Here is a 23,635-nt window from a genome sequence, read left to right as displayed (position 1 = left end):
AGCCAATCAGAGCGTTCTCCATATCATCGTTTTTAGGTCGCAAGAACCACAACTATTATACCTCATGTCTTAGTCTTGTCGGGATATGAATTTTGTTAAAATACGCACCTCGGGATTTCATGTATTTAAGCCCGGGATTTCGGGATCAGGGCCCCTCAGACCACCCCTAAAATGAGCCTTAGTCATTTATACGAGATTCAAATCCTACCATTGGCATGTTAATAGAGCTCTCAAAAGGAAAGGCACTAATAGATTGTCCTAGAAGCACATTTATTAGAATAATAATGGTCTATAAGAAGTTTCATTTATTTCATGTTTGAAGCGGTTCAAATTTTAAATTTAATTTGACTTTACCAAAAAATGCATTGTAGCAAAGGGGAAGAATAATTGTGGTATAAGGCCAGAAACACGAAAAATAATTGAATTTAAAAGAACGGACTTTGGAAAAAAAGGAAAGGTCTTTTGATACCTCCAGTCATAATATCTTTTACAAAAATTCATTCTACAACAGTTTACAAGCTGTAAATTCCCGAGATTTCGCGGGTGTGTTCTAGTCTCATTAAACTGAAGGGCCAAACAAGCTTCTACTATTCATATGAATCCATACTCAGGCAAAAGTTACAATAGTTGCTGAACACCATCATTTATACATACATATTGACATCTATCAGTGTTATTGCATCTATAGCAGAATAATTCTAAAAGATACGTTCAAATATTTCATCTTATCAAAAGTCTCTTGCCAAACATTTATCATGTTAATATTGTTGAAATAATATTATATTCAAGTTTTCAGAAACATATTTCTCTTTGTTTATTCATTAAAACGCATTTTTAAAACTTACAATATTATTTCTTCAAAATTTAACACTTTAATATTAATTCTCTGTAATTATCAAACAATGTCAATACTGGCTGACCACACTACCTTTTCAAATTTCTTTAAACTTATTGTGTGTAGTCACAATATAAAATGACCATATACTTGATATTCATGTCAACACCGAAGTGCTGACTACTTGGCTAGTGATACCCTCGGGTAATATATTGAAAACCTATCTTTATTAATTTTTTTTAACCAACTAAGTGCATTATTGCCAAAAGTGACTGTTTATTAGAAATTACATATTTTCTGTAATGGCCCTGTTTTTCTGTAATGGCCCTGTTTTTTTCTGTAATGGCCCTGTTTTTCTGTAATGGCCCTGTTTTTTCTGTAATGGCCCTGTTTTTCTGTAATGGCCCTGTTTTTTCTGTAATGGCCCTGTTTCTCTGTAATGGCCCTGTATTAATGCCCAGTTTGTCTGTATTAAGCCCTGTTAGGGTTTTTAATAAAGTTAATAAAACTAAGTTGTAAAGAGTTAAATACCTTTTTGTATTTTATTTAATTTAGTAACCAGCAACCAACATTAAAGAACCATATATTAAAGGGATCACTGTTCATCCTGTTTTTTAACACATATCTCTTTCAACTTAATATCTTCGATATTTGGTATATTTAAAGCTTTATAATGGTGAAGTACAAATTATTTTGTTCAAACTAAACTGTCATTAAAAGAGTAAGACAGTACATCAAGTTAGCAGCAACATTTACACTTTTGTTCAGTTGGTTAATAAATGTATTAAGAAATGGGTGTTTTTATAATGGCCCTGTTATATGTCCTCGGTCAGTAATAATGGCCTCGGATGTCTGTAATAGCCCTCGGCGTTGCCTCGGGCCATTACAGACTTCCTCGACCATTATTACAGACTTTGGACATATAACAGGGCCATTATAAAAACACCCATTCATTAATACTATAATAATGCTGCTTAGCATTAACAGTTACTCCAAATTGTACTGCTAAGGATGCAACATCAATGGTTTGAAGCCATCCTATCATAATTTCCTCGATCAGAGTTGTTGCTCACAAGGAAGCTAGTTCCAAATAGTAAGGTTGAAATATCCCTTCGTAAATTTTACGGATTACATCACAGAGTTGGTTGACCGTTATGGAATAACCGTTTCACAGATGATATCGGATATGTTCCTTACGTCGTTACTACAATCCCCTTCCATCTTCACGAATGTGACATACCGAATCAGACTATTCACCGGGTTTGCAATACCATAAACAACAAGACGGGTGCCACATGTGGAGCAGGATCTGCTTACTCTTCCGGAGCACCTGAATCACCCACAGTTTTTCGTGGGGTTCGTGTCTTTAGTCTTTAGTTTTCTATGTTGTGTCTCGTGTACTATAATTTGTCTGTTTATCTTTTTCTTTTTTAGCCATGACGTAGTCAGTTTATTTTCAATCTATGACATTGACTGTCCCTCTGGTATATTTCGCCCCTCTTTCATACAAGTGCGAGGTTTAGCTAGCTTCAAAACCAGGTTTAATCCACCATTTTCTACATAAGAAAATGCCCGGTACGTCTAAACACTGCTAAGGACTCCTTAGTGCACTAAGGACTATACAATGCCACTAAGGACTAGAAGGACTACTGTTATACGTGTTATGTTTACATATTATGTTAGAGATTGATATTTAATGCATAAATTTCAAATTTTATAGAAAAATAATCATAAATAAAAAAGATATTCAACATTTTCTAGGCACGTGCCCATTTTTCTTTGATATACCGAAAATCAATGAACCGATTGACACGTGCCAAATAATATAACAACTGATTAAACAATCATATTCTTTAATTTAAGTAATTAACAATTGTATCGAAAAGATTAATACTTGATACTCATAATAAAATGTGTTGTTTTTATTTAAAATGATTAAAAGGACAAAATGAATATATATATTTATAACTTTTTGGTTTTTATTTTAATACCGACAAAGATGCGTGTATATACAAATGGCTTCACTAAAACATGAGTAAATTCCGAAAAAAAAACTATAAATCATGATTTTTATTTATCCACTTTCTATTACTGCTTTATACGTTCTAGTACGAATAACGATCGAATTGAAAAAAAAAATCATGTGGCGTCCTTGGGGTTTATCAAAACCACTAGTTTTCAACCAGTTTGATATCAGTTTACAAAGGCTTCATACGGTACTTATTTATTTGAAATTGTTTGACATTTTTTTTTCTAAAAGTAAAAGAAGTTCAAAATAATCAAATTAACGAATTTTAGTCAGATTAGGTTTTATTTCAAATATATAAATATGAAAGAGATGAATGTTTTTCAAAATGTTCCATAGTGTTTAGTACATTATTTACGAATAATTTCCAGTATGTGTTAATTTAGAGTTAAAGATATAATGTTGACAGAAATAGAGAATGCTTTGTACAAATGCCTTGAAAATATAAAAAGAAAAAACTGTGACAAGTACTCTGTATGACTTTACTATGCCATTACCCCAAAGACTTGCCAAGAAACCATGCCAGACAAAAAGACCTAGGGTTGACCGAACACAGCCGCGATTTTGAACATTTAAATGTCTTATATTCAGTGCTATTAAATGTAATGTAAATATCTGTATAATATATGTATATATATATATATAAATGTGAATTAAAATATTTAAAAGAAATATATATATTCTGTCATTTATTAATATGAAAATCAAATTAAACAACCTTCATTAGATATAATATGTTGTTCTGGAGACAAATTTATTATTTACAAAAAAATAATTACAAAATACACTTGAGAAAAAAATACTTCTTCATACTGAAAAAAACCCCACATTAATAGTATTTCAACAACAATTCATTTATTAGTATCCAACTTTACCAATCTTGTCCATTAAACACAACAAATAGCATGATTCCCGTGTAATCAGTTATGTAATTTGACACGTGTCAAACGGTTCATTGATTTTCGGAACATCAAAGAAATACGGGCACGTGTCTAAATAATGTTGAATATCTTATTTATCTATGATTATTTTTCTACAAAAATTGAAATTTATGCATTAAATATCATTCTCTACCATAATATGAAAAGAAATTACATTTAACAGCACCCCATCTAGTCCTTAGTGGCATGTTATAAGTCCTTAGTGCACTAAGGACTCCTTAGCAGTGTTTAGACGCACCCGAAAATGCCTGTACCAAGTAGGAATATGACAGTTGTAATCCATTCGTTTAATTTGTTTGAACTTTTGATTTTGCCATTTGATTAGGAACTTTCCATTTTGAATTTTCCTCGGAGTTCAGTATTTTATTTTTTTACTCTTTACATAACAATATATGTACATTGTCGGAAAATATAAAATATATTTGTACGAGCTTTAAAAAAAGGACGAAAATCGGGGCCTTTTTATAGCTGACTATGCGCTATGAGCTTTTCTCATTATTCATGTTATTGAAGGCCGTATTGGACCTATATTTGTTAATTTCTGTGTTATTTGGTCTCTTGTTGAGAGGTGTCATTTGCAATCATACACCATCTTCTTATCTTTTTATTCACTGTGAACATGAAATGACTGTTTGTTTAGGGAGCTACCATTTGATTTTTATGGGGGGGGGGGGGGGGGGGGGGGGGGGGGGGGGGCTAGGATGAAATTTGAAAAAAATAGGCAGGACAGGAATTTTGAGTAAAAAAATAGGCAGGATGAGACACTTGCAAAAAAAAAAAGACAGGACGACAATTTAGGTAAAAAAAAGTCAGGATAAACTAAAAAAAAAAAAGGCAGGACCGAACAGAGTGAAAAATAAAAAGCCAGGACAGAGATTACAGCTAAACAAATATGCAGGACAAAATTTTTCATCCTAGCCCCCGCCCATAAAAATCAAATGGTAGCTCCCTTAGTCAATCGGAGAAAATATTGAACAGTATGGCAACAGGTAATTCCAATGGAAACCAAAACACTAGACCTTATCTCTTATAAACACAAATATGTGTTCCTAGGACCTTTTCTTTTATAATTCTATGTGCAGTGAAATGCGAAGTTGGTGTTAAAAATCTGAAGAGTTATGTTGAATAGAAAAAGTTATATTGGTGCCAAAGACAAAACTGTCAAATAGAGAACAGAAGGACATTACAAAATCCGGCCATGATAAACTTTGAAACAGTTAGAGACAGACAAAGACAAGAACCAATCTAAATTGTGGACAACACTTTAAACGAAACAACAAATATGATACACGACAACCACTAAAGGTGGTACCCAACACTTTGACTAAAATTAATTTGGCTCGTTTAATTTTCTTAAAATTTTGACAAAGTTAATTACTTTGACCCTTTGACAAGAATATAAAAATTTGAAAAAATTTGAACCAACCGTTTTATCAGAAAAATTACACTGGTTATATAGCAGTTTTATGAACACTTATTTTGATCATTGAAAAGCTTGATATTCCCTTAACAACACAACGTAATCAAAACGTTTAGCTGATTTTACAGAGTTATCTCCCCGTAGTATTAGGTACTCCCTTAATTACAGGCCTCATAAATACTGTGTCGTGTTAAAAGTGGTTTGCTATCGAAGACTGCTTCTTACCTGGGATAGTGGTAAACACATGTAACAGTACTAGTGCAACATCAGCACGAACAAACAATAAAATACAATTGAAAAGGTGTGACTTATAGTATCTAAACAAAGCACATAACCGACTTAATTAAATTAACGGTACCAATTTTCTTGCACCAGATGCGCATTTCGACAATACATGTCTCTTCAGTGATGCTCGTGGCCAAAATATTTGAAATCAAAAGCTTATATAAAAGATGAAGAGCTAAAATCCAAAAGGTCCAAACGGCATGAAATATCGATCTATCTGTGATAAGGGAGCTACCATTTGATTTTTATATGGGGGGGGGGGAGGGGCTAGGATGAAAAATTTTGTCCTGCATTTTTTTTTAACTGTTATCTCTGTCCTGCCTTTTTATTTTTCACTCTAATCGGTCCTGCCTTTTTTTTTTTTTTTTTTTAGTTTATCCTGACTTTTTTTTACCTAAATTGTCGTCCTGACTTTTTTTTTTGCAAGTGTCACATCCTGCCTTTTTTTTACTCAAAACTGCTGTCCTGCCTATTTTTTTCAAATTTCATCCTAGCCTCCCCATAAAAATCAAATGGTAGCTCCCTAACGCAAAGCCATCTCAAGCCAATTACATACTCTAATTAAATCATGTTTCCAGACTAAAAGACCAATCAATGCACAACCGAAGGATTTAGTGTCATAAAACTTTACCTTGTTTTTGCAAACCTAAACATAAGTCAGAATGGAACATAGGATTGAGAAGAACCTTTGTGGAACTCCAAATATAAGTTTATACGGAACAGTAGGTGTATATAACTGTATCAAGTGTATAGGTTGATAAATTTATGTTTTAAATCATCAATAACAAAATCAGTTTTCGAAGATCTTATTACAGCGTACATTTGATAAGCTATTAGAAAAGATTATCTTAGCTGTATTTGTACTATCCATGATACACAAGACGTTGTGTAAGGCTATAACTTTTTTTTCTATTCATCATACATAAGAATAGACGTAAAGGTATAACTTGTACTATTCTTCAACTGCAAGATATTTGCCACTGGACGTTAAGCAACGAACAATCAATCAATCCATCAACTACAAGAAATGACTTAAGGATATAACGTATGTTATCCATCATACTCAAGGCGTGGTGTAATAATATAACTTGTTCTATTTATTACATACCAGAATTGAACTTTTCATCAACAAGGGTCTTATAGATATACCTCGAAATGTATTTTATCGGTTCCAGTTTTCTCCCTTGTACACAATCGCTAGAAATTGTTAATTGTTTGTTGGTGTTTTGGGCCAATTTTGGCACTCTTGTCTTTATCATAGTGGACAGGTTGTATTGGTGGAGGAAGTCGAATAGCTCGATGAGAACTAATAACTTTTTACACTCTCAATAACAATCCTAGTCTATCAAGATTGGGGTCAAACGGAGCTTAAAACGTGCAGTATAAACTCAGTGGTGAAAGGTTAGTGATTATTTGTAAATGAACTACTATGACCATTTGACCACTGCTAGAATTTAAATAAGATGACGCATTTCCGAAATGAAAATATATAAAAGAAGGACATACCAATGAACAAACAATAAACGGCATTTAAGACAATTGCACGACTAACTGTTTTGTATCTGTGGATTTTGGGTTTGAAATATCCGTGTGGGTTCCCAATTTTTTGGTGTTGACAGTTATTCGGAAAACATGTGGCATACTCATTAAAATCAATATTGAAATTTTTTTATTATTTCGGATTTTTCACGAGATGTTTTCTTCTGTCTTCTTCAAGGTTAGCGTCCACCGCTCGCACTGAAACGATAAAATTGTATCGCTAACATATATAATAACATAAATATTACACCTTCTACTCCCAAAGATGCTAGTTTTGACAATATAAACAGTTGAAAATTAAAGACTTTTTAAAACTTGAAAAGCTGAGGCAAACAAAAAGGAATTTAAGTTAATTAGTTTCAGTGAATACAAAATTACAAATATCAACTTAAAAGAATTCATTTTAAACTTAGAACGGAAACCAGGCATTTTTGTAACTGATTTTTTGACTGATTCTTTGACACGAAGAAGGGACAAAAAGAATATTTCTCATGATGTTCTTGACAGGCACATTGATTTTCTGTTTAAATAAAAACACTGACTTTTCTGAACAGGAACAAGAACTATCAACATGTCTAAAGTCAAAATATTGTGTGGGATAGGGTTTTTGCCACATATCTTCCTAATTGTTTCAACTGTTGAATTGGCCGTATACTACATCAATATTCTGTTTAGACCACCATATTCAATATCTTACATATCTGTCATAGTAGATATCTACAGGCAAATTCATCAAAAGAATGATACATTATAAACTTAATTCGTGAATCATGTCATCTGTACAAGAAAATCATATCATTTGGTTTGTAAACCACTTAAACTTACCAACATATCCATCCACAGCACTCTCCTTCCCTTGTTAAACCTGGCAGACACTCCTCCGTACAATCATGAATACAATCTCTTACACCTGTAAGAAAATATAATGAAAACAACTCGCAATAAACTTCATGCATCCGAAACGCTTTTCTGGATTCACCTTCATCAGGAATCCTAACAAGCCGAATATTTGAAAGCCAAGGACGTATAAGAACTGACAACGTTGAAGAACCGTAGTAAATAAACTCTTCATAGATACCAGGACTAAATTTTATATTTACGCCAGACGCGCGTTTCGTCTACAAAAGACTCATCAGTGACGCTCGAATCCAAAAAAGTTTAAGAAAGCCAAATAAAGTACAAAGTTGAAGAGCATTGAGATCCAAAATTCCGAAAAGTGTTGCCAAATACAGCTAAGGTAATCTATGCCTGAGGTAGAAAAGCCTTAGTATTTCAAAATATTCAAAATTTTGTAAACAGTTAATTTATAAATATAACAATATCAATAATAATTCATGTTATCAAATATAACCATACAAAAATAGCCAAATTTATATATATTGTCCTTTTTTCAAAATATTTTTTACGGATAGGTCATATTCTCAGTTTACTGATTCCAAGGTTTCAGCTATACTCGTCGTCAAGTATTTTTAAACCAGTTTTACCATTCTATGCATGGCTGATGATCCCTAAGATATTTGTATTTCATAAAATAAAAGGATAACTGTGAAGCACATTTAGTCTGTTGTATAATGACAATCTTGTATGTTGCATTAGAAGGACATAGTTGTTTTAATGAAGTTCAATCAGTCCCTCAGTTGCTTCATTTATTTTTTTACTTTGTAAATGACATTGTTTGTTAAATTTAGAATTATTCAAGAATCCCTAATCTGTGGAAGTTCATATTTTAAAACAGTTGGAATTTTATTTCAGAATTTTCGATGAATTCCTTTTTATTTTGTTTGAAGATTTTATGAAAAGCAAATATTCATATGTTAAATTTTTGTTGTGCGTCCATTTTGTTTATAATTATTATTATTTTTCATTTGATTATGCATGATTATTCTCAATCGATTGTAGTTAATTATATATAATTTAATTTTGGATGTAACGCGTCTTCTGATTGGCTGACGTTATTTTGTTATGAGCCCATAGACATAATTTAGTCATGTGACCGTGACGTCATCAACGTTTTTTCATGGTTTTCTACGGTTTAAAATGGAATTTAGAATAAAATTATAAGAAATGGCTGTAATATTTTTTCTGTCTATTCGAAATAACATAAAAAATGTGGTGCACATTGTTGAATACGCGCGTTATTCAGTGTGCACCAAATTTTTTATGTTATTTCTTCATAGACAGAAACAATATTACAGTCATTCCTTAAATGTTCCCCCTATCGTTTTTGTTTATTATTTATTATAACCATATTAGCCTGTAATTCAGTGGTTGTCGTTTGTTTATGTGTTACATATTTGTTTGTCGTTCATTTTTTTACATAAATAAGGCCGTTAGTTTTCTCGTTTGAACTGTTTTACATTTTCTTATCGGGACCTTTTATAGCTCACCATGCGGTATGGGCTTTGCTGTTTGTTGAAGGCCGTACGGTGACCTATAGTTGTTAATGTCTGTGTCATTTTGGTCTTTTGTGGATAGTTGTCTCATTGGCAATCATACCACATCTTCTTTTTTATACTTACATGGTGTCGGTGTCGTTATCGGAGTTGGTGTACAACAAAACCTGTTGCCACAACAGCCATTTGTATCTTTGGTTCCATAACAGGCTTCACCCTCACTCATACATGTAGAACCAACAGGGCATGTGTCTAGGAATAAAAAGATGATAGATTAAAAAGATGTATCACATCGGAGTCTGCCTTGTGATGAACAAAAAGGATTGCTAAATGTAAATTCATATTTCAAAGGTACAAATATACCAGCATGACAAAAAAGAGTAAACAAAATAAAACAAAAACACAAGTCATGTACAGCTGAACTGAAACAAAAGATTGAACAAAACCCACCTTCCATTCTTTACTGAGATGTTCTCAATTGGTCAGGTGGACTTCCTAGTTAACTACTTCTGAATACGCAGGACCGATAGAGTACTACATGTGTCAGTTTAATTGTACTGGAAGGATTTTTTTTGGAATTGATACTGCTTTTACTCATAATACAAATGGGTTTTTCTCAAATGTTAAAAGATAGAACATTAAATCTATACCTTCTTGTAACATCCTAAGAGTGATATATGTGATAAGATCCTTAAATATAAGTCATGATCGGTGATGAGCGTAATAAAATGTAGAGGTTTTGTTAATGGGTCTTGATACTGGAAGATAAGTAAAATATTGAAAAGTGCAAATCCCAAGTCAGGAAAATGACAGTTATTTTCAAGTCAGTCCATTGATTGATATAGTCGAGAGGCTCCCGCAGGATCAAAAACGACCTGCGACTTCTGGGCTTTTTAGAGGCGACTTCCGACCTGAGGGCCTTCTAAAAACGACCTGTAAAATTTGGAAAAAACGACCTCGAGGGTATTGTGTTTTTTCAGTTTTTATGGACTGCACATATTTTAATATAATTTAATTTTGGATGTAACGCGTCTTCTAATTGGATGACGTTATTTTGTTATGAGCCCATAGACATAATTTAGTCATGTGACCGTGACGTCATCAACGTTTTTTCAAGGTTTTCTACGGTTTAAAATGGAATTTAGAATTAAATTATAAGAAATGACTAATATTTTTTCTATCTATTCGAAATAACATAAAAAATGTGGTGCACACTGTTAAATAACCCGCTACGCGCGTTATTCAGTGTGCACCAAATTTTGTATGTTATTTCTTCATAGACAATAAAAATATTACAGTCATTCCTTAAATGTATCTTAGAGTTTTTAATACTATTAACCTTATACATGACTCAATGTAGATAATTTGAAAACAAAACCAATAAGAATAAGTATCTATAGAACACAATGCCCTAACTGTTTTATTTAGATGCTCGATGACTATGAGATTTGGTCAATATTTCAATACGGCATAACTATTCAACAGTTCACTGTATAATGTACATGACTTTTGTGGTCAAAGTTTCAAATTGACATTACAACAAACTACATTAAACCAAAATATATCCTACTGAAAAAAACCCTGAAAGTTTACCTGATACGAGAGAAATTGATTATCAGACGGACGGATGCATATACAGAAAAACATAATGACACTCCTATTAAAGACGAAATTAAAAACACATTAGCATAACAGTTCTGGTTTGACACATAAGTTCAGATTAATTTGCCAATAGAGATAGTTTAAGACTGGTCTTCTTAGCTTGTACTGCAGAATACGTTTACCCTGTTGACTCACTCGGTCGCGCTTATCTTAAAGTTCATATGTTTCTCTTCGTTTTCGGTTGTTTTGATTTGTCTCTTCTTAAGAAAGTTCGCTTCTCAGTTTCAAAGTAATTAACGTTTCAAAACTCTAGTTTATATAGATAGGGGATTAATAAAGGATTCCAAAGAGCAATAAAAATATATAGGTCACCGTGCTTGTTTTCGAGATAAACGTCATTGAAATTTTGGCGGGAAAATATTCTCTCTTGACTTTTCATAGCTTTATCATTGACAAGTTGAAGTTCTCAAAAACTGTTAAAAAGTAATTAAAATTTTAAAAGACTTTTACAGATGACTTATCATTATACATGTTAAAGATTTACAAAAAGAAAAATGGGGGTCACTGGGCAAATTTTTTTAATGCATTCAAATGGATAAAACCAGAGGATTCCGAAAATCTGACCAAACATCTAAAACATTACAAGCCAGCTTCCTTAATCGATTTAACAGATTGTACATTGGTGAACTATTGTTTTCTTAGTTTATATCATACAAATTCTATAATTTGATTCTATTTATTTCGAATAATTGTTGGAAATATGGAAGACGCAAAACATCTTCAAAATTAATCAGTTGTGCGTATGTGTACCATTCATTTCTCACATTTGTATTCATGGCTAGCATATTGGCCTTGACATTAGTTATGTCGGTCGATATTGAATGATATAATAATTATTGCTACAATAAATTCGTTACATACCAGTACATTTGCAACATGCCTTCCCACACTTGCATCTAACAGATAGTTTTTCCACATTACCTCCTAATGATGGACATTTGTTAGAGTCTGAACAATATCCATCTCGTTCGGTACATGCAAAGTTCGGTTTGCCTGTAATTTTATAACAAATTGTTGTAGAGATGACAAGTGAATCAAACCCTGTAATACTACGAAAATTTTAATAGGTAACATATTATATTTTTGTTGAATGAATCACTGCTTTAACTAGATAATTAAGACAATGACCAGAAGTAAAACGATGAAAAGAGAAACAATCTACAAAATCACTTCACAGAAAAAAAAAACAGGATTTGAACAACACGAACTCCAAAGACAGATTCTTAATAAAAACTGTCAATTATTTCACATACATAAAACAGATTCTAAATGTACTTTGTGCTAAACATTTGTGTTGAAGAACATTTTGATACAGTAATGTGTTAGTGGTTTTTTTTTTAAAATAGCATGAAATTAAATTATTAATCTCAATAAATTGAATGGTATTTGAATAAAAAACAACACTGGACAACACTTTCCTTCCGATATAATTTCGATTTTTGCTAAATTTACTTATTCATTGTCCTTCAGACGAGAAATAAATCGACGAAAAAGCAAGAAACAACCGACAAAATCACTTCACAGAAAAAAAATTTAACAACAATTTAACAACACGAACCGAAAAGTCATATTCCTCAAAGACTATCAATTATTCAACAGCCGTTGATGAATAGAACATGGAAATCTTACAAATTAACAGTATGCGGTGTACTTATGTTAAACATTTAATACAATGTATTCCATACTTAACATAGACAAAGCATGTAATTTTTACTTAAATTTGATTTGTAAAACCAACCATTAAGCTACATATATGTAACAACCTCTACTTACACCGATATATATTTGTATCTTTCATCATTATAAAAAAATCCTTTAAAATAAACACTAACCTTTACACTCAGTCTGATAAATCATTGTTATTGCCACTACTAAAACTAGCAGAGCTGTATTCCTCATGTTAGGTATTTGAAAGGTAATTCAGAGAATGCCTGATCCGACGATTGTTGTAGCTTAAATATCTAAATGAATCGAATCAATGGACCAATAAGGAAATTATGTTGCATTACGCCGACTAATCTTCGATTGCTACATTAGGTTCGATAGGCTATAGGCCGTTTGAGGTCGCAGAGTTATCCGAGTTAACTGTTTTACTGAGTGTGAATTCGCATTGTTATAAGACGTGTCTCGGTATTTGTCTATCCAACGTTCATGTATTTAGTTACGAAGTTTTATTTGTAATTCTGATCGGATATTGATTTGAAGGAATTCCATTCCTATTACTGACGCAATTCTAGAATAATGTTGTTGTTAAATACATCAAATAACATAATTTGAAAACTAATCGTGAATTTCTAGAAATTTACCTGTGACCTTACTTTGTGTTGCGATAATCCATTCATGTTACAGACACACACTTTGTGCACTTTTCTTATAGTTGATGTGTTTCACTCGGTTTTAGTTTGTAACTAGCTACTGTTGCATTTATCTATTACACAGATTATATTTGCGTTATTGTTATATTAGTTCATTGTGGATTACTTTTATTTATTTATTTATTCCTCAGCAGTTAGTTGCGAAACTATATGGACAAAATGTTGTTTGTGTCAGGAGGTCACAGCAGACCTACTGAAATCGTCAGATGAATGATATACAATGTTGGGGCAAAAACATCCCTCTTTTTCATAATTTAATGCCCTCCCTATCCCTTTAGATATTCGGCAATTAAACCGAAACAACAACCCGATCATAGAACAGACAACAGCAGAAGGTCACCAACAGGTCTTCAATGCAGCTAGAAATTTTCACATCCGGAGGCGTCCTTAAGCTGGCACCTAAACAAATGTATATACTAGTTCAGCAAAATGTTCAGTGATAATGAACGCCATACTTAACTCCAAATTGTACACAAGAGACAAAAATTAAAAATAATACAAGACTAACAAAGACCAGAGGCCCCTGACTTGGGACAGGCGCAAAAAGGCCGCCGGGTTGATTGGTTATAAACACTACCAGGATTATAATTTAGTACGCCAGACGCTCGTTTCGTCTACATAGGACTCATCAGTGACGCTCATATCAAAATATTTATATAGCTAAACAAGTACAAAGTTGAAGAGCATTAAGGATTCAAAATTAAAAAAAAGTTGTGCTAAATACGGGTAAGGTAATCTATGCCTGGGATAAGAAAATCCTTAGTTTTACGAAAAAGTTTTGTAAATAGGAAATTTATAAAAATGACCACATTATTGATATTCATGTCAACACCGAAGTGTAAACTACTGGGCTGGTGATACCCTCGGGGACGAAACGTCCACCAGCAGTGGCATCGACCCAGTGGTGTAAATAGTACCAGGATTATAATTTAATACACAAAACGCGCGTTTCGTCTACATAAGACTACTAGCAGTTAACTGACATGTCAGCTACCGACTTCAATTAAACTGATTGGAAGATTATGTCTTCATCATTTGAATATCAGGCACAATCCTTCCCGTTAGGGGTATAGTATCCCCCATCATAACATATATGAGAAGAACATAACCCGTGTCATGCAAACTGGTTTTTAAATAGACGTGTTTAGTTCCGATGCAAAGACCCTATAAGTGAATCAATATTAACGCCAAAATATGCAATCTTTGATGACCTGACAACAGTATCGTAACTATATCCCTTCTTAATAAGTTTACTTAAAGGTTTTGTTAGCTTCTGAGGTGAATACTGACATTGTTGTGCTTTATAAAGAATATTTCCATTAAAAAAAAATTGGATGTGAAATACCTGAACGTATAAGAAGTCTGCATGTTGAGCTATATTTACGAATGATATCCTTATACCAATGATAAAAGCATTTATTTATCATATATACAAAATAAACTGCCTATAATTGTCGAGCCTGCGACTTTTGTCGCAGAAAGCTCGACATAGGGATAGTGATCAGGCGTCGGCGGAGGCGTTAGCTAACTACTTGAAAGCTTTATATTTTAGAAGGTGGAAGACCTGGGTGTTTCATACTTGGTATATAGATGCCTCATGTTACGAAGTTTCTGTCAGCCACATGTCCAATGTTCTTGACCTCATTTTCATGGTTCAGTGACTTCTTCAAAAAAAGTTTTTCTTTGTAATGTTAAATTCTTTCTTATTATAAGTAATAGGATAACTATATTTAGTATGTGCGTACCTTGCAAGGTCCTCGTGCCCGTCAGACAGTTTTCACTTGACCTCGACCTCATTTCGTGGATCAGTGAACAAGGTTAAGTTTTGTTGGTTAAGTCCATATCTCAGATACTATAAGCAATATGTCTAGGATATGGTTCAGTGGCCAAAGTTAAGTTTTTGAGTTCTGGTCTTTTTTTCTAATACTAAATGCAATTGGTCAACTATATTTGGTGTATGGAAATATTTTATGATATATGTGTCAGTCACGCAGGTTTTATTTGACCTTGACCTCTTTTCACAGTTCATTGCTCAGTGTTCAGTTTTTGTGTTTTGGTCTGTTTTCTTAAACTATGAGCAATAGGTCAATTATATTTGTTGTATGGAAGATTTTTCAGCTGTACATGACTGCCTTGTACGGTTCATCTGACCTTGACCTCATTTTCATGGTTCATTGGTCAATGTTTAGTTTTCTTGGTTAATGTTTTAGTTTGTGTGACAGTTATAATAAAGCTTTATATTTAGGACTATCAAAATAATATCAATGATAAGAAAAGAAGTCGAGAAATTTCAGCGTGTGCACTCTTGTTCTTTTTGTTGCTATATTTTCCGTGTTTGTTATGCCCCATTTATGGACATTATGTTTTCTGGTTTGTGCGTCCGTTCGTTCGTTCGTCTGTTCTTCCGTTCGACCGTTCGTCCGTTCGTCCCACTTCAGATTAAAGTTTTTGGTTAAAGTTCTTGGTCGAGGTAGTTTTTGATGAAGTTGATGTCCAATCAACTTGGAAATTAGTAAACATGTTCCCTATGATATAATATGTCTAACTTAAATGCCAAATAAGAAAATTTATCCCATTTTCTACGGTCCACTGAACATAGAAAATGATAGTGCGGATAGAGCATCCGTGTACTTGGGACACATTCTTGCTTGTTTGAATTTTTGCTTACATGGTTAAATTTTTAATTTCTATACATGTAACATGTTTGAAAGCTCTAAAGGAATCAAAAGTATAAACATTAAAGCCTTTATGTATCATTTATATAAAATAAACTGCCTACTTTTATTTTTGATGCATGTCTTTTTCAGTGTTTTCCGTTTGAATTTTTGTTTAAATGGTTACATTTTTAATTTCTATACATGTAACATGTAAAAATGCTTTAAATTAATCTGAAATATAAACAACAAAGCAATTTTTTATCATTTATATCAAATAAACTGCCTTCTTTTCTTTTTGATGCATGTCTTTTTCAGTGTTTTCCGTTTGAATGTTTGTTTAAATGGTTACTTTTTTGTTTCCATACATGTAACATGTTACATTTATGTAAAGTAATCTGAAATATAAACAATAAAGCTTTCATTTATCATTTATATCAAATAAACCGCCTGCATTTCTTTTTGATGCATGACTTTTAATGTTGTTCTTTTTGAATCTTAGTTTGCATGTTTATATTTTTAATTTCTATACATTTGATATGTTTAAGTTGGTACCTAACACTACAGGGAGATAACTCTGCAAAATCAGCTAAACGTTTTAATTACGTTGTGTTGTAAAGGAATATTAAGCTTCTCAATGATCAAAGTAAGTTTTTGTCAAACTGCTATATAACCAGTGTAATTTTCCTGATAAAACGGTTGGTTCAATTTTTTTGAAACTTTTATATTTTTGTAATAGGGTCAAAGTAAATACTTTGTCAAAATTTTATGAAAATTAAATGAGGCAAATTAATTTTAGTGAAGGTGTTGGGTACCACCTTAAATGCTTTATAGTAACATAAAAGAGGGACGAAAGATACCAAAGGGACAGTCAAACTCATAAATCTAAAACAAACTGACAACGCCATGGCTAAAAATGAAAAAGACAAACAAACAACAGCACACATGACACAACATAGAAAACTGAAGAATAAACAATACGAACCCCACCAAAAAACTAGGGGGTGATTTCAGGTGCTCCGGAAGGGTATAAGGGTACCGTTAAAATATACCGTTATAAGGGTACCGTTAAAGTATGAATAATAAAGCATTTCGTTACTCATTTATATCAAACATTCTGCCTACTTTTTGATGTATGCTTTTCTTTTATTTTGTTCCTTTGAATTTCTGTTTACTTAGTGACATTTTTAATTTTACCCATTTTATGTGTTTAAATGCTGTGCATAATTCATTGAATATTACATGATGAAAATTAGATTGTGAAATTGAATTATTCACGAATAAACAAAGATAAACATGTTGCATAAAAGTTAAAATTAATTATTTTTTAAACGAATAAAGGAAAACCTATTGCTTAGAATGAGTATTTAAACGGACCAACTTCTGTATGAGTTGCAATCCCACTCAAATATGTCAATATATAAATGTCTATGGTATTGCCTAGCAGCGTTTGTCGTTCCTCAACTTGATGCTAGATATACAAGATATACGGAAACGATTTACGGTAAGCTCTAACCTTAAAAATAGTTAGCTTCAAATATCAAATCATCTATACCTAATTAGAGTTTTTAAGACTTTCGCAGTCTTTGAAAGTATTTTTCAGTCATTTTCAGTCATTCTCAGTCTTTTATTTAATTTCGTATGTTGTATTGAGTAGACTTTTGTTTCTCTTTTCGTCGTTTTTGCTTTTTGTAATGATTTTGTGGCTCTCTTTTGACTTGTGACATTTGATTTTCCCTTTGATCTATTTTGACTTCATATATGTATATGAATAGAAGTGTCTTTTGATTTTTTATCGGAATTAAAGAAATCAGCATTATTACTCTCGACAGAGAAGAATCTGTCTTAAGTTTAACACATACTACATAATAAAAATAGATAGAAAAATGCAAATTTGGAAACATTATTCATGCCAATAACAATTCCAGAAAGTGAATAATAATATTTCATCAAATAATTTAAATTGATCATTTTTAGAAATAGAACATTCTGCACCGCCAGGACCGCCAGGACCCCCAGGGCGTGGTATGCCTGGTCCCAAAGGTAGTACTAGGAATAAGTAAGAAAAGAGCGAAATATTTTTTTTATCCTGTACATGTTCATATAACTGTTACTTGACCGTTAGTGCTGCTCTCCACCTATTGACTGAACAGTTTGTTCAAAATTCTGACCAGTTGAACAGTTTGGTTTTATAAAACAAATTACAATTTGGTCAGAATTTTGAATGAGTTGCAATAGCCAGATAGCAACACTAACAGTCAAGTTACTGTAATATGTTTATGATTAAAAAATTAATTTTAAGGAATTATACCATTGATTTATAAATCCGCCATGTCTAATTCATTAAAACAACAAATCGCTTCTTTTAAAAACAAAGCATGGGTGTTGAGGTATTCATTTAGCAAATTTACGCACACATTCAATACACACATTTTTGTTGTCTTCATTTTTTAAATGGTGCTTGAAATATTCAAATATTTCTAAATTAAGACAAAAAATAATATGACAAGTAAACCAATCAAACAGTCTTTCCTTTTATTTCTATATAGTCAATTGAAATTATTTCATACATATCTAAAAGGGAAAAGAGAATACACTGGACAAACTGGAACTTCCGGTTCTAGAGGCAAATGGGTAATTCTGGACCTTCTGGACCAGCGGGAACATCTGGACCTGCTGGACCATATGGACCAACTGTACCAAAAGGACCATCAGGCCCTACTGGACCATCTGGACGGGTTGGAGATACGGGAGCTTCTGGACCAATGGGGAAAAAGGGGAACATATGGACCGCGTGGTATCACAGGACCAACGGGACCACGTGGACCTACTGGTCCCCCAGAACTCCCGGGACCAAATCGTCATCATGAGCTAGGTAAGAATAGAATATTATTATTAAATATGTAAGGGATAAAGAACTGGTATTTTTTTTCTTTTATTGGGGTTGAAAGGAAATCTTTTCTTTTCAAGAAGATTTTATACAAAATTGTGATACTCTGTCTGAGTCTGGATCTATTGGATAACAAATACGGCCATCTGAGGAAGTAATCAGTTAAATTACACCAGATGCGCATTTTGACAATTTACATCTTGTCAGTGATGCTCAAGGCATTTGAAAACAGCTAGCCTCAAAGGTTAAAGTGACTTCAGATAGAAGTCATAAAAGTGACTGCAAACATTTATTTTTTTGTGTATTTCAAATCCGAAAGCAAATGCTAATGTATAAGAAAAACAGTTCAAATTTTAAAACTGACCACGGATCTTTTTGTAGAAGAAGATAAATCATCTACTTTTGCTGGTTCTCTTATTAGTTTTTTTTTTATTGTTTTCTGTAGTTTGTTTTTCTGTTGTGCATTTATACTACTGCCAGCAGTTAGGGGAGGAATGGCGTCTTCAAACAAGTCAGAAGCCTGGGATTGTCATTGGTTAATCTCTATCATTTTTGTTTTTTTGTAAATAATTTTGTTGTATATTATGTAGATAGTTTTCTCGCCTTTGATAGCTGACTATATGGTATGGGTTGCCCATACGTAATTACATCCACTTCATTGGAACCTTGGTGGATTATTCACATACAACTTGATTCAAATCATCTGTTATTACATGTCATTTTTGTATTTGTATTCCTCTCTTTTTATAACTTTCCTTGTCTATGCCTAACTAGTTACATTATGGCAAGCCGTTCTCGTCAAAACTATGTTTAAACCCTTTTTTCGAAAAAAATACACACTGAGAATTAAAAACCTAAAATAACACACTGAGAAATCGAAATTACACACTGAGATTTAAAAAAATAAAAAACACACACTGAGAATTCAAAATTACACACTGAGATTTTAAAAAGACACACTGAGATGAAATAAATTGAAAAACACACACTGAGAATTGTTAATTACACACTGAGATTTCAAAAATACGTACTGAGATTAATATGCAAATTACTAATGAATATTAATGAGATGAATAATTCAACAGATTTATATCTTGATCTCAAGAACTCTTGTCATTATAATGAAATGCGATTCCTTCAACCAACATTCGTAGTAAATTTCAAGACTTAACATCGCTCATATTCATAAGTTTGTTGCCTACAATTCAGATCATTACTACTAGTAATTAAACATGTTTCCCTTTTCAAAGTCTTCCAACTGTTTCCCTGATTTCGCTAGTTAATCTTTTATATTTTTGTTACGTTTATACGCTATAATAGACACTTGAGTAAAAATTTCACTGCATTCTTTTGCAGATTGTTCCAATGTTTTCTTATAATTTTAATAAAGTTTTTCACCATTTGGTTATATTTTGTAATAAGAGTAAGTGGGTATTTTTCTTGTTCTTGTATTTCTAAAGTTTTTTTAATTGATAATTTGGAACCAAATCGAAGGACTAACGAGTTTTGTCCCCTTGTTGTTTTAAGCTTGTAATAGATTCAGATTAAGTATGCTAATTAGATATGTGCGCATAAAAAGTGCGCACAAATCTCAGTGTGCAATTTTAAATTCTCAGTGTGTAATTTTAAATTCTCAGTGTGTAATTTCAAATTCTCAGTGTGTGTTTTCAGTTTATTTATTCTCAGTGTGTCTTTTTGAAATCTCAGTGTGTAATTTTCAATTCTCAGTGTGTAATTTTCAATTCTCAGTGTGCGTTTTTCATTTTTGTAATCTCAGTGCGTCTTTATGAAATCTCAGTGTGTAATTTTTAATTCTAAGTGTGTAATTTTCAATTCTCAGTGTGTAATTCTCAATTCTCAATGTGCGTTTTGAAGTTTTTAAATCTCAGTGTGCTTTGTTGTAATTCTCAGTGTGTAAATTTTTCGAAAAATGGTTTAAACATAGTTTTGACGAGAACGGCTTGCCATATTACATCATTATTCTGAGCACGATGTTTTTTTTCCGCAAAATATACTATAGGGAAGAATGAGACACTGTTTTTTTTCCTAAAAAATCTTTTTAAACAGTCTGTAAACTGATTTGATTTAAATGAGGGTGAGTAATGCAAATACAGGACAGCCGATCTTGAACAATCTAGTGCATCGAATAAAATTGTGAAAAAACTATTACAAAAGTACTGAACTACAAAGCATATTTAACAGAAAATATTCCATAAAAAATGACTAAATTACACACTTTTAATCAACAGAGAGAAAACCAACAGGTTTTTTTCGGAACTAATGGTGTTTATTAAACGTATGTGTATAGCTAGCTTAAAATCGGTGATGTGCATGTTGTGTATACACTTATAATGAGGTTGTAATGCTTTATTTGCTATTAATTTGAGTTCTTTAATTAGACAAGTATCTGAGTGTTCTTCCAATGGATTCCAGTTTGACGAAGGAACGCCCACTTGTATAAAGTTAGTGTCAACAAATGGAACTACATGGGAGGATGCAAGAAACTATTGTCAACAACATGAAGGTGGTGACTTAGTTAGCATAGTATCAAAGGAAAAATGGGATTTCATCTTTGGAAACTTAAGTGGTAAGTTTTAGTAAAAATAAGAAAATACTGGAGGATATTCAAAACTCGTATTTCAAATAAGGAAGGACTACAATACAAATTGAAAATGAAATAAGGGGGAAAAAAGATAGTCGACAAAACAACAGACGGAAATTAAACAATGAACTAAATTTCTCTTACCATAGATCCATTAAGGATGTTTGCTCCTCCATTTTTTGATTTTTTGCCAGATTTTCGGAATCCTCTGGTTTTATCTATGTATTGTCATTAAAAAAATTTGCCCACTAACCCCTACTTTTCTTTTCATAATTTTATTACATAAAGTTTAAGAAGCCATTTTTCAAAATTTTATAAAATTCTTGTTATTTTTTCATAGTTTTTGAAACAAATAAGGTGCCAATGTTAAATATATGAAAAATCTAGAGAGAATTATTTCCCGCCAAATTGTCAATGGCTTATATCTCGAAAATGAGCACACGGACCCTCCATTTTTTTCTACTTTTTGAGTTTCTTTATTAATATACTATCAATTAATAATAGTCTTTTAAAAAGCTTGTTATTTTTTAACAGAGTAGCGAACATCCTTAACCTTACTTTTTATTACATCCAAATAGTTTGTTGCAATAATTGCCCCTTTTGAATAACTCCATGGGTTATAAAAGATAAGTTATTTTCATTTGTATTTCAATAAATGTAATCACGTCCTAAAAATTATTAAGTTACAATATTTAGTGGTTGTTTTTTCTTTCTTTATGAGTTTAATGTTTTTTTTGTGGGATTTAACCATAAAATTAGATAAATGTATGACCAAATGATGATGTTGAAAAATATTATAGAGTTAAAATGAAAGGTTGGAAGATGTCCTATATATAAACAATATGTCCAACCTAGTTTTAATCGTCATCTAATGTTTCCTTGATTACATGGGTTACAGTGATTCTCTCTAGGGTAAACTTTCACAATGAAAATAACTGAAAAGTCTAGGGAACCGTGACTATACTGTTAATTTATTTAGTTTCCTCAAAAATAAAATCATAAAAATTATGATAAACTCGGTCGTTTTTTTCTTAGAAAAAGGAGGCGATATAACACCCTAATTTGCCATTTACATTTTTTATTCAGTCAGTGGAGCTCTATGGATATGGCTAAAGGATAAAACCTGGCTGACCGGGGAAAGTTTCGGCAACATTTACGAGGTCAATATACAACTTAATGATTTCGATTCTGGTTATCCTTCAGAACCAAACATCTCATTCGGCATACTTAGGCCATCGAGCACTACACCACTCCAAGATGAAAACTGTAATATTCGGGAAAGACCAAACTTTCTCTGTGAAATCGTTATGACACCATAGAGACCTTCTGTTTATTATTTTTTTTAATGAATATAAATAAAATCCTTATAAACAATTGGTTGTTTAGTACAATATTTTTTTCGCCACTTTCAGTTCTTGAGAGAAGATATTTGATATATGATACATTGTGTCAAATAATTTATACACTTTTGAAACTGACACCGTTTCGTTTTACTATTTCCTTGTAAGAGTTATCTCCCCAAATACTATTTTATTTGTTATCTCTACTCCTTTGCAACCGTTAACGAAACTTCAAAATTTATTTTATCAAATAAATAGTTATATCGTTAGGGTGTCAAAATATTTTTCTATCGAAACCATCCGAAGACTCCATATGAGAGTAATTTCCCCTTATTTGATAGAAGTATAATGTATTTCTAATGGGTTAGCTAAACCATGATATTGATTTTAGCTGAGGTAGAACTACTTTCTAGACGGAGTCAATAGTTAAGCAGAGAATCAATCAAAAGAAGGAACAGTATATAACATATATAACATACTTTGTATTGTGTATGTTTTTATATAACTGTTGCAAGATTTTTTTGAAACATCGTCAATGTTGTTAGTATGGCAATTGTAAATTGATTTTTCTTTGGAGAATTGTTTGTGATTGCGAATAACCAAACTTGTCTGTAAATGTATTTACATCATAGTAGAATCGATGCAATGTTAAGCTTGAGATTGTATGTTGGGC

General features: G+C 32.2%; 1 protein-coding gene across 1 annotated transcript; it reads right to left on the bottom strand.

Annotated features, from left to right (window-relative positions):
• Positions 1 to 7,163: 7,163 nt before the first annotated feature.
• LOC143051191 (uncharacterized) lies at positions 7,164 to 13,020 on the bottom strand. Its single transcript, XM_076224181.1, has 5 exons — positions 12,934 to 13,020; positions 11,963 to 12,094; positions 9,566 to 9,691; positions 7,872 to 7,956; positions 7,164 to 7,244 (listed from the first exon to the last, which is right to left on the bottom strand). The coding sequence occupies exons 1-5, from the start codon at positions 12,998 to 13,000 to the stop codon at positions 7,226 to 7,228; spliced, it is 429 nt and encodes a 142-aa protein (XP_076080296.1). The 5' UTR covers positions 13,001 to 13,020; the 3' UTR covers positions 7,164 to 7,225.
• Positions 13,021 to 23,635: the final 10,615 nt, after the last annotated feature.

This window comes from Mytilus galloprovincialis, chromosome 11 (genome assembly GCF_965363235.1).
Source record: "Mytilus galloprovincialis chromosome 11, xbMytGall1.hap1.1, whole genome shotgun sequence".
In the NCBI taxonomy this organism is placed as follows: Eukaryota; Metazoa; Mollusca; class Bivalvia; order Mytilida; family Mytilidae; genus Mytilus; species Mytilus galloprovincialis.
The sequence above is the reverse complement of the archived record's forward strand: the minus strand, read 5'-3'. Positions and strand labels throughout refer to the sequence as shown.